General features: G+C 40.3%; 1 protein-coding gene and 1 long non-coding RNA gene across 2 annotated transcripts in view; one reads left to right on the top strand and one right to left on the bottom strand.

Moving 5' to 3' along the window:
- The first annotated feature begins 5,031 nt into the window (after nt 1–5,031).
- Nucleotides 5,032–11,989, top strand: part of UNC45B (unc-45 myosin chaperone B) — a 39,226-nt gene continuing 32,268 nt past the window's right edge. The window contains exons 1-2 of the mRNA XM_089676607.1: nt 5,032–5,258; nt 8,807–8,968. Of these exons, the coding sequence (XP_089532733.1) occupies nt 5,247–5,258; nt 8,807–8,968 (174 nt within the window). The 5' untranslated portion in view covers nt 5,032–5,246. The remainder of the gene's footprint in view (nt 5,259–8,806; nt 8,969–11,989) is intronic.
- Nucleotides 5,553–7,966, bottom strand: LOC149462612 (uncharacterized). The gene is made up of 3 exons (XR_016312637.1): nt 7,883–7,966; nt 7,671–7,787; nt 5,553–5,725 (listed from the first exon to the last, which is right to left on the bottom strand). It is a non-coding gene; the product is annotated as an uncharacterized LOC149462612 (long non-coding RNA).

Raw genomic sequence — 11,989 nt, 5'->3', positions numbered from 1 at the left:
AGGTGTTCTAATCCCTCTGCACTCTATCCAAAACTAAAAAATGGAAAATTGTATCAAATACTTACCGTAATTTTCCTTTCCTGACTCCAATCCATGGCAGCAGACATGTAAAAGAGCTCCGCCCCTATATCCACCCACAGGACCTGTGTAAATCTATAAAAGTCTGACCGAGAGCAACCTCTACATCATACATCATAGTCCCCCCTACCCCTTCTTTACAAAACAACCTTCCCTTCATAGTACCACCTCCCCTAACTTCACAGACCCCTCTTCACATTGCAGACCCACCATTACATCAGAGTCTCACCCTCCCTTCCACATTACAGGGGATGTATGCTGTAAAAAACTTAATAAAAATAAAACTTCCTGTGAACTATAATCACTGCCCTTATATTAATATCCTATTCACATGGGCGTAAAGAACAGGCAAGTATTTTCCATTAATAAAGTTTTCCAAATGCTTTGCATGTTCTTTACATGAATAGTGAATAGTCTAGTGTTAGCACAGTATGTTTGGGTCACTTTACATTAGCATTGATCTTGCCTGTAACCTTTGGCAGGCATTACAGCTTGCATAGTTTGCCAAACTCCACTATTCATGTCAATAAAAGTGCACTAAAAATATGTTCTGAGGGCTCCCAGGGTGTTTGGCATGCATTTGCAGAGTGCTAAGGCAAGGATATTTTCCTTGTCCACTCTACCAAAAAATCCAAGACATTTTCCAATGTGTGGTTGTCTGCATTTATTAGTTTTCATCATGTGTTTTCTCAAATTATGTGCTTAGCATCTCGGGAGGTGTGATAAGAGCCTTGAATTTCCCAAATGTAGCTAGGTCAAGAGGACATGGCCTTTTGCTAGTGGTGGTTCTAAGTGGCCATGCATTGCAGCACATCAAAATGCGTGTATCCTGTGTTTTCAAATGCTCCAATGAGCCCCATAATGAACAAAAATGTACCTGAATTTATTTTGATGATGGACCACAATAATACGTATATATGTAAAACAGACCCATTAAAAACATTTGGATGCCAAACTTCATGGCATTAGGTGCATTTTGTGACACATACTGGAGATGTAAACAGGGCCTTAACCACTTGAAGTCCGGACACTTTCACCCCCTTCCTGCCCAGGCCAATTTTCAGCTTTCAGCGCTATCACACTTTGAATGACAATTGCGTGGTCATGCAACACTGTACCCATATGATTTTTTTGAGACAGATAAAACTTTATATTGGTGGTATTTATTCACCACTGGGATTTTTATTTTTTTGCTATATAAATGAAAAATTCCAAACATTTTGAAAAAAAAGTGTTTTTCTTATAAAATTTTGCAAATAAATAATCTTCATAAATCTTGGCCAAAATGTATTCAGCTATCTTTTTAGTAAAAAAACAAATAACCCAAATTAGTTTATAAGCAAACATTATAATTTTTCAAAAATTTGTTTTACTTTTTTATTTAATATTATTATTTATGTTTTTTTTATTAACATACTGTCACCCTAGCAGTACAGTATCACCATAGTGACACTGTACTACTTGTGGGGGGTGATGAAGATTTTTTTTTTCTTTACACTGATTGCTTTTACACCCATAAAGGCTGTGAAAGCAATCATTTCGACTTCTCTCTGGCTGCATTCTTGCAGCCATTGAGAAATACTGTGAGAGCTGTGATTGGTCACAGCTTGTCACATGGTACAAGGCTATTGTGAATAGGCTTGTACCATGTGACCTCTGTGGTTATTACAAATTTCACTAGTAGTAAGCAATGATGTCAGGAAGTGACATCTTGCTTACTACTATTCATGTGATCACTGATTGGCCAATCAGTGATCACATGATCGGGTCCTGTACAGCGATCGGTGTTCCGCTGTGCCTGGAGGATTGCGGTGTGTGTGTTCCCAGGGAGCGTGCACAGGCAGGGAATGCGGGAGGACATTTATAAATGGCCACCTGCTCCTGCATGCTCCCTTCCAGCCATTTATAAACATGGGCCAGACAAGAAGTGGTTAAAGTAAACCTGTTATAAACAAAACTTAGAGGCTGCCATTTCTGACCAGTCTTTCTGAAACACTCATTTGCTGGCTGTTCCGCTTCAATTTTTCAAAAAGTCACTGACAAAAGAAGCACAAACCCAGAAGAATTGTGCAGATTAGCTGTAAGCTAGCTCTGGGTTAAATTGTGTTTGTATTAAAAAAAATTAATATATTGCATCCTAACAGTCATTAGATTTGGTGGCTGCATTGATTTACATTTTTTAGACTAAGCACATTTTTAGCAAGTACAGAAAATACCTGTTGATGTTGCCATATTTCCAATGTCCTTGTCACTTTCTGTGAGTTTAAAAGAAAGCACAAGAAACCTTATCTTTATTGTGTACACTACTAGTCCAATCACCTCAATGTAAAGGAGATGAACCAAGGACAGGCTTGAAGTCCAGCTTTGGCTCCCTCCATAGACTCAGTGGAGGAGTGAGTGTAGCCACCCATGGACAAGAAGTGTGTTATTCGCAGGATTACCAGGTGAAAATGAAGAAAAAAAAACCTGATAAAGAACTCTAATGCAGCCACCACATCCATTCTATGCATAAAGGTAAAAAACCTTCTGTGTGCAGCATCACCCCCAACCCCCCCAATACTCACCTAAGCCCCGTCTTGATCCAGCGATGTGCACTGGAGTCTCAATGGCTGAGACAGAAGTGGGAGCTATTGGCTCCCACTGCTGTCAATCACAGACAGTGAGCCATTGGGAAGAGAGAGGGGGCAGGGCCAAGCCACAGCTCTGTGTGTGAATGGACACATGGAGCAGCGGGTGCCCCCATAGCAAGCTGCTTGCTGTGGGGGCACCTGACAGCCAGAAGAGCCTGCGGGGGACCCTAGAAGAGGAGGATCCAGGCTGCTCTGTGCAAAACCACTGCAGACAGCAGGTAAATATAGACATGTTTGTTATTTTTTCTTAAAAAAAAAAAATAAGCCTTTAGAATCACTGTAAGTCCTCATGCACACTTGACATTTTTACAGCTGCTGTTTTTGGCTTTTGACGTTTTTTTCTACAGCCAGTAAACCCCCCAGCATGTTATCCTGTGTCCATGCACATATAGACTGAACTCAACATTTTTTGACTGGGACTTTTTTTGGCTGGAAAAAAACCCCCAGGACTAGTGGGTTTCTAGAGGAGGTTTTTAGCTGGAAAAACACTCTAGCATTGTAAAACGCGGTAAAACACCACAAACTGACGTTTTTGGATGTTTTTTGACCCCCCCAAAATTTTTTTGTTTGATAAAATGCAAACGTGGTAAAACGTGGGAAAACGCTGCTGATTGCGGCAAAATGCTAATGGAAAAACATTTTAAAAAGCTGAAAAACTCACGTTTTTAATGTGACTTTACACAGCTAACGTTACCAGCATTATGAAAACGCCCCGTGTGTATGGAGCCTAAAGTGGAAGTAAGCTCCTACTAGACACTTGCATCTACAGGTAAGTTTATAATAAAGCTTACATTATAGGTACAAGGAATATCTCCTAAACGATATTCAGTGTCCCTGCATCCGGTGATGTCACAGGCGTATGCGCTCTGAAGGAACGGCATACCTGTGTTGTACCTTTAAAGCTCTGTGCCGCGGACTAAACTCCCGCATGCATGTGTTGAAATGATGTCATCGCAGCTCAGCCAATCAAGCGGACAGAGCCCATTCTAAAGTAAGGCCGGCCATACATGGGTCGAAATTCGATCTATTTTTCATCCGAAAAGTGGACCTAAGAATAATCGGCCAATTTTCACTCTGTTAGTGGGTCAATGGCACCGGCCGATTTTTGTGGTTCCTCTCTTTTTCAGTGATCGGGAATGTTGGAAAATTCCTGAAAAACGACCGATTTTCGACTCAATGATGGTCAAATTGTACAATAATTTTTCCGAAAAGAATATGTGCATGAGCCATGACCTGGAAGGAACAGAACTTTTGCCTGTTATATGGGGTGAATTCAGGGGCGGACTGACCATTTGGAAACTCGGGCACTGCCCAAGGGCCCGGGGTCAGTAGGGGGCCTCATGAGATGCCCCTGGTACCTTTTTCATAGGCTTTTTTGAGTTTAGGGAAGGACACAGGGGCCCCATGATCCCCTATTGCCCGGGAGCCCCATGAGTTGTCAGTCCGCCCCTGGGTGAATTTCATGACTTGGTTGGCCGATTTTCGAAATCATTGATGGCACCATCGGATTACCGAGCAAACAACGTTTTCGATTTTTGGACGAATAATCGTTCGGAATTCTAACCATGTATGGCCTGCATAAGTCTTTCATAATGTGCTGGTATGTGATGAATACTAGTACATTATAACATTATTTTGTAGGGAATTTTTTTTTTTTTAATTTTTTTTTTTACTACCGCTTTAATGACTCATAAAATATTGAAGCTAATGAATCTGCACAACAACCTGCCAAACATCAAGGGCATCCTTTGTATTTCTCAAATGGCAGGCTTAGTTTAAGCTGATTCTGCAATCTGGGGAAACAGTAGCAAGATGGCACAAGCTGTACATGTAGGATGAGAAGATCCTGTCAGCCTGAAGTTGCAATGACATTTTTTGGAATATGACACTTTATATTAAACATGTATACATGTATATATAATGGGGCTGCACAACATAACACCATACATTTTATTTTACTTGCTAGAGAATGTCAATTGTTTTGGATTGTGAAATAATAAACTAGATAGGCCATGGGATGACAGACATAAAATCTGCAGCGTCATAACAGAAGAAGAAACAAAATTGGGAGTGGATGAGCCTGGCCAGTGACATGGGCACACTTGATTTTCCAGAAGCTACTAGGCACTTCCAGCACTGACAGCTGCTCTGGATCGTCTCCCACTATATCAGCTTCATGCCTATAGCTGTCCCAGTGGTCAGCTTTCAGTCACCTCCATAAATGGCAGGGCAGGTGGGCTTGATAACACCAACAGGGGGGTTTACCACTACTTAAGTGCTCTACAAGTCTTTGCATGTACATTACTGTGCCAACATGTGGAACGTGAAGAAACTTTGTTTAGCTTAAACTTATGTCTGACAATTCATCAATGAGGATCCTGTCTATCAATTTTTTAAATATTTTCTTATAAGAGGACACCCCTGTGTGTGTTTGGTGTCCCAGCATTCCACAGTCCTGGACCATTTCATTCACTTCTATATATATCACAAAGGACACAAGCTGCCTGAGAAGAGCTAGGAAAAGTCCAGGATCCCATAATGCCGATCAAGGTATGTTTATATGCTGAGATCACAGTTCAAATTTCTACAGTCAGGTTTACCATTTTTGTAATACAAAAACTTCAACTGGGCAAAAAGGGAAGTTTGGTGTCTATATAATAATGCTTGATTATTTATATATATTGACAACTGCCATTCTTGTATGTGTCTTGTTTTCTACTGATTATTATTATTATTATACAGGAATTATATAGCGCCAACAGTTTGATCAGCGCTTTACAATATAAAGGGAGACAATACAGCAACAATACAGTTCAATACAAGAGGGATAGGAGGTCCCTGCTCCTTGGAGCTTACAATCTAGGATGATATTATTATTATTATTATTATTATTATTATTATTATTATTAATAGTGTGGTTACTGGTTTCATTCCACTGCTTACTTTGGTTTTCTTTGTCTATGGGTAGTCTACCACAATGTTTGCTTTGGTTGTCAGATTGTTGAAGTCATTTTCATCTAAAACATCAACCGTAGATGTAATCACAGCATGTTACGCTATTTTACTTGTACAAATAAGTCATTCCAAGATTTATCATCATACCCTTAGTATAATACATATTATAGTATAAGGCTGGCTGTACACGTGTGTTTTATAATATTTGCACCTACGCTGAATCTTTCTTCTCTCAGGAAGAAAAATCCAGCATAAAAAATGCCTGTTTTGGCGTGTAATTACATGCAATTATGTGCGTTTATGGTCACATGGCGTTTAGAAGCATATGTGCGTAAACTCAATTTTTTGGCTAGAATATTCACTTATTCTAGGTGCTTGAATGAATTTACACATGTTTATATGCATTTACTTGCGTGTGTTTGTAAATTATGCCATTAACCTCCACCCTAAATGCAGGTTTTGAAAATTTTTTTAGCCCCAAAATGCTGCCCTTCATTTCCAAAACCTAAAGCAGGCCATATAGTGGAAAACCAAATGAAAATTCTTGTCGATCGTCAGATTGTTTGTTTTTCACATCATTAGTGTGCCAGCTTAAACACGCGATCTAATTGCCGCAATTGAAAGTGCCTGATCCAGCATGCTGGATTTTTGTTTTAGAGAAACAAAAAAATGATCGCACAATCATATGCACCATTTGAATTTTTTGATCGACAAAACATTCTGTTTTCGACTGCCAGCCTAAACATTACAATGTGCCTAGACACACTGGCTAAAACAGAGCTACATTCAGAGGCAAGCAAGCAGACATTTTTCTGCCCTTGTGCATGAGGCCTAACCATGGGCGGACTGACCATTTGGAAACTCAGGCACTGCCTGAGGGCCCGAGGTCAGTAGGGGGCCCCATGAGATGCCCCTGGTACCTTTTTCATAGGCTTTTTTTGAGTTTGATCAAGGACACAGGGGCCCCATGGTCCCCTATTGCCCGGGGCCCCATGAGTTGTCAGTCTGCCCCTGGGCCTAACTCATTGCAGTATACGCATACCTCACAATTTTTTGAGATGGGAACGTGGGACACCTATTAGCAAATATACGTAGGCATAGGACACAGCCCTGCCATGTCCCCTTAAAGGAGAATTAGAGAAAAAAAGATTAGTTAAACCTGCCTAAAGTGATTTTTTTTCCACCAATACTACTTTTTATTGGATTTTGAAGTTTACAAATGCAACAATTTAGAAATTGGATGAAAGGCTTAGCACTGGGGAAACACTTTTTGAAAGATAAATAGTGCATTTTATATATAGATATATAGATCAGACCAAAATGAGAGCACATGAAAAGGAAAGAGGGACAGAGGGACTTCCAAATCAGGGACAGTCCCTCGAAATCAGGGACAGTTGGGAGGTACTGTATGTATAAGGAAACCAACTAAACTGTTTGGCTCTGAGTATATTGATACTATTTAAATCTAGGATATACAGTAAATATCTATGTGATCATCTATTTGTATTTTACTTGGTTGATGCTGACAAGGTAACAATAACTGCAATGAAAACTAAAACCTAATAAGGTGCTATGTTATGTTACTGATGTTTTACATGATTATGGATAGTTACATTCTCACTCAGTGAAGGAAGTGTAAAATGCAGTAACTGATGACACCAATAAATAAATTCCCTTCTTCTAGGTGAAGACTATTATTACACTGTTTAGCTTTCTTTTCATAAAATAGTGCACGGAACAAGGATCTAAAGCTCACCGTACATGTTAAAATCTGATTGTACAATCTCCTTTAGATCCGCCATCAACTGTATAGTGACAGGGCCTGCCTATTTTGATATATTGAATGCATCGGTTAGGTTTGTCCATATTATATAGTTTTGGTAGATCTAAAGGAGATTGTGCAATCAGATCGTATAGTGTACAGCCAGCTTAGGTTCAGTAACCTAATATAACCAATTAAAATTAGCTATACACTGCTCTGGATTTAGCGTATTCAGTTCTGCTTACTGTACTTTACAGTTGGAATGTTGTTCCTTTCGCCATTTATTGCATAAGCTTCTTTAAAGCCATTGATAATGACCCTTTATCCCATTCAATTTTTTCATTCACGAATTGTTAATGTGCCTGGAAATGATAAAGAACACTCATTAGAAATCTGTTTCCCATCTGTGCAACAATTGGCGCAACTTGTAACTGTAAATACTGATCTCAGAACTTACACCATTTTCTCCATCATGGAAGAGGTCTCCACTTTTCTTATCCTTGATATTGTGGTATCCCTTAATGAATTTGTTGCAGCTACTGCAGAAGAATGTAAAAAGGTTGCATATAAGAACGAGCTGAATTTGTCACATACGTTGGCAATGACAAGAAAAAGCTATTGTATGTCTTGTGAATTTGGCACAGGACTTATTTATCATGGTCATAACCCCAGGAAAGTGTCTCAGATGCTTTATTGAATTGCTCCCATTCAATGTAAGGTGTAGAAAGGGTGAAGAGTGTCTTTAATATCACTTCTTCCATAGAAGTTATAAAAATCTATAGTTTTATAGTAATTTTCTGTACATGGTAAACACATTGTTCTGTGGTGGTCTGTGGACAGGTGACAGGGACACTTGTCTCAATGGGGACAACTCACTTTCCATATATGGTAAGCTGCCTGTCATCTGAATACACACAGCTGTTTGTGTAGCGTGTAGACAAATGTGTAGACAAATGTGTAGCGTGTAGGATATTTCCCAGACCCCAGTACTAACAGCCTCTGCCTCATATACAGTACAATCAATCTGCAGATAATGTAAATTTATCTATAACGTTCTATGATTATTTTCTTATGATACACATTATAGCTGAAAAGAAATATTCTTGTACATACTAAGGCGTCGTGATCCTATAACCTACATAATAAACATGTATTTATTAATGCTAGCATTGGCATATGTAGTGATAAGCTGTCATTGATGATACATAAGGACAATTGTTACCTTTTATATTACTGTCATTGTACTGTACAGCAGTAGGTGCACATTGCTGTTCAGTTGTATAATCAGCCCCATCTAGTTACTTGTGCTAGGTAATGTTAAATAGGTATCATCTCTACGGTGTTTCAACAATGTATTTTTTTTTTATGTTTTTTTTTTCAGATGGAAGACCCAGTTCAGCTGAAAGAAGATGGGAATTCGTTTTTCAAGGAAAATGATTACGTCCAGGCTATTGACTGTTACAGCAAAGCCATAAAGCTTGCTAAAGACAAGAAGCTGCTGGCTGTCTTGTATCGTAACAGATCAGCCTGTTACCTTAAAAAGGTGTGTTGTAAGAAACTTAAACTGCAGTAATTTATAGAACTCTCAACGCACTGTTGGCCAATCTCCAGTGATATTAGAACAAACATACAAAAAGTCTGTAAGTCCCAAATAAAGTCCATAACTGTATAACCGCTTTAGGTGGCACCCATCCCAGAGTGAGCCATCTCTATGTACATGATAGGAAAGAAAAGAGGAGAGGCGCCTTCTAAATGCAGTTTTAAAACTTTTTTTAATAAGCCACAAAATGTAAAAACTCACAAAAGTGGGGAGGTAAATTAGCCCATCATTAAGGTTAGCTGTAGGTGTGTCCTGCAGGGATCCGTCCGGTGGGGTGATGGTGTTTGGGTGGTGAGGGTCCCAATATGTTGTGGATGGTCAGGAGTTTCAGGAACTGTTGGCCAAATGGGATTGGAACCAGTGTGAACCGCAAGCCGGTCGGACGTGACGTCACACAGGAGGAAATTCGGCATTGAGAAAAGAGAGAGGCTACGCGCTCAGAGCTTACTGCTCCTTCCAGAGGCCTCTAATTTACCACCCAATTTTTGTGAGTTTTTACATTTGTGGCTTATTAAATAAATGTTTTAATACTGCACTTAGAAGGTACCTCTCCTCTTTTCTTTCCTATCAGCAACAGCAATTTACTCTTCTACAGTATAGAATTGGGAAAAGTTGGAATTTGTTAATTTTTTTATTTGTCTGTGTGCCTGTGCATAGGCTGTTCAATACTTCCTATCCAGGTGGCACATCAGGAAGTTAAAGTGAATCTAAATTTCAACAAGCAAACATTTTATATACTGAAAATTACCAAACCTTAGTTGTGAGAGCTTCATTAGTTTTCTTTTTTGTTTTTAGACTTTCTTTCTATTTTCACCTAGTGATCCAGCCAGTAAGTCTGTTATTTTCCAACTTCCTTTAACAGACCAAGTTGTCAGCTTTTATATATGTAAAATCTTTATCTCAAAAGGAAAAAAATAATGCTATAACTGAAAGTGTTGGCTGGACTTACGCTTTAACACTTTGATCACCTACCTAAAGTCCATCTAAATTTACTAGTCCACCTAACAATACCCTCTGCACAGGTTGACACTGCTACTGTCCAAAGGTGACTACACTACTCCTCCACAGATACGGCAAAGAGTGAATGTAGCCACCAGGGTATAATTGGGAGAATCCCCAAGTGAAAAAAAGGGAAAAAAAGCTTAAAAAAGGGAAAACTAATGCAGCTACTACACCTAAGGACTGGTAAGCTGCACTTTATTAAAGCGGAGTTCCACTCACCCTGTCAAAAAATAAAAGTCATCAGCTATAAAAACTATAGCTGCTGACTTTAAAAAACAGCCAATTACCTGTCCGTCAGTCCTGCACTTCATGAATGGTCCTGTAGTCTTCTGGGACCTGTCACGTGTCCCAAAAGACTACAGGCAGGAAGGGAGGGAGGACACCTTTCACTAACGGTCTTCTAGGCGATCGGACTGGAAGTGGGAGCGGGTACCTGTTAAATTCGGGTACACGCTCCCCCCCGCCCCCCAAAGGTCCCAATCCTTAATGGGGAGCGGGGGAGCAGCCCTTAAAGCAGAACTTCCCCTTTTGGGTGGAGCTCTGCTTTAACAATCTCCTTGACATAAAGAGACCATCAAAACATAATAGAGGTTCTAACCCTTTCTCACTCTATCTACAAAAAAAGTGGTTAAGGCTTAATTTTTGTTTAACTGAATGCATTCTGTGCCACAGGATCCTTCCCAGCCCCACCTTATTCTTACCTGAGCCTGATCTTGTTCCAACCATGTGCCTGAGAGCAGTGCTCTTTCCTCTCTCTCCCTCCTCAGAAGGCAGATTGATAGAAGCGGGAGCCATTGGTTCCTGCTGCTGCCAATCAAATTCTGTGATGAAGGAGCAGGACACAGGGCTGACCCACACTGCCTGTTTCTATAAACACAGTCAGCGCGACTCAGGATCAAGCACACATGAGTGCCCCCATAGGAAGCAACTTGCTATAGAGGTACTCACTGAAGAGAGAGAGAGCGCTGGTGGGGACCCCAGAAGAAAACTGGGGTTGCTCTTTGCAAAACCATTATGCAGAGCAAGTATGACATTATCATTAATAATGGAAAAAAGTTTACAATCACTTTAATTTTGCTGTTGCACAAGATTATAGATGATACTGTTTTGAAACCTTGGCTTAAAGTATAACCAAAACTGCATTGGCAGCCATTGTGTTGCTTGTAGTTGGATGTCATAGCATATTGGGTACTGGGATTCCTGCCTATACATGCAGATGAATTTAATGGCATCCCAGTCTTAGTCTGTAGGGTTCAGCTATAACAGTTTCAACTAATTTGGAAAGGCTGTCCACAAGGTTTAGCAGTGTGTCTATGGGAATATTTGAATATTCTTCCAAAAGTGCATTTGTGAGGTCAGGCACTGATCTCTGAGGTGAAGGTCTGCCTTGCAGTCTCCACTTTAATTCGACCCAAAGGTTGAGGTATCAAGTTGAGGTCAGGACTCTGTGTATGCCAGTCAAGTTCCTCCACCCCAAAGTCGCTCATCCATGTCTTTATGGTACTTGCTTTGTGCACTGGTGCGCAGTCATGTTGGAACAGGAAGGGGCCATTCCCAATCTGTTCCCACAAAGTAGGGAGCATGAAATTGTCCAAAATGTCTAGGCATGCTGATGCCTTAGGGGTTCCCTTCACTGGAACTAAGGGGTCAAGCCCAACCCCTGAAAAACAACCCATACCATAATCCCCCCTCAACCAAACTTGGTACACTTGGTACAATGCAGTCAGTCAAGTACCATTCTCCTGGCAACTACCAAATCCAGACATGTCTATCAGATTTTCAGACAGAGAAGCATGATTTGTCACTCCAGAGAGCACGTCTCCACTGCTCTAGAGTCCAGTGGCGGCATGCTTTACACCACTGCATCCAATGCTTTGCATTCAACTTGGTGATGTAAGGCTTGGATGTAGCTGCTCAGCCATGGAAACCCATTTCATGAGGCTCTCTACGCACTGTTGTTAT

The sequence above is a fragment of the Staurois parvus genome, unplaced genomic scaffold (assembly GCF_062004578.1).
Source record: "Staurois parvus isolate SC_StPar_1 unplaced genomic scaffold, SC_StPar_1.0 ptg000172l, whole genome shotgun sequence".
Classification (NCBI taxonomy): Eukaryota; Metazoa; Chordata; class Amphibia; order Anura; family Ranidae; genus Staurois; species Staurois parvus.
This window is presented reverse-complemented; position numbering and strand designations above follow the sequence as displayed.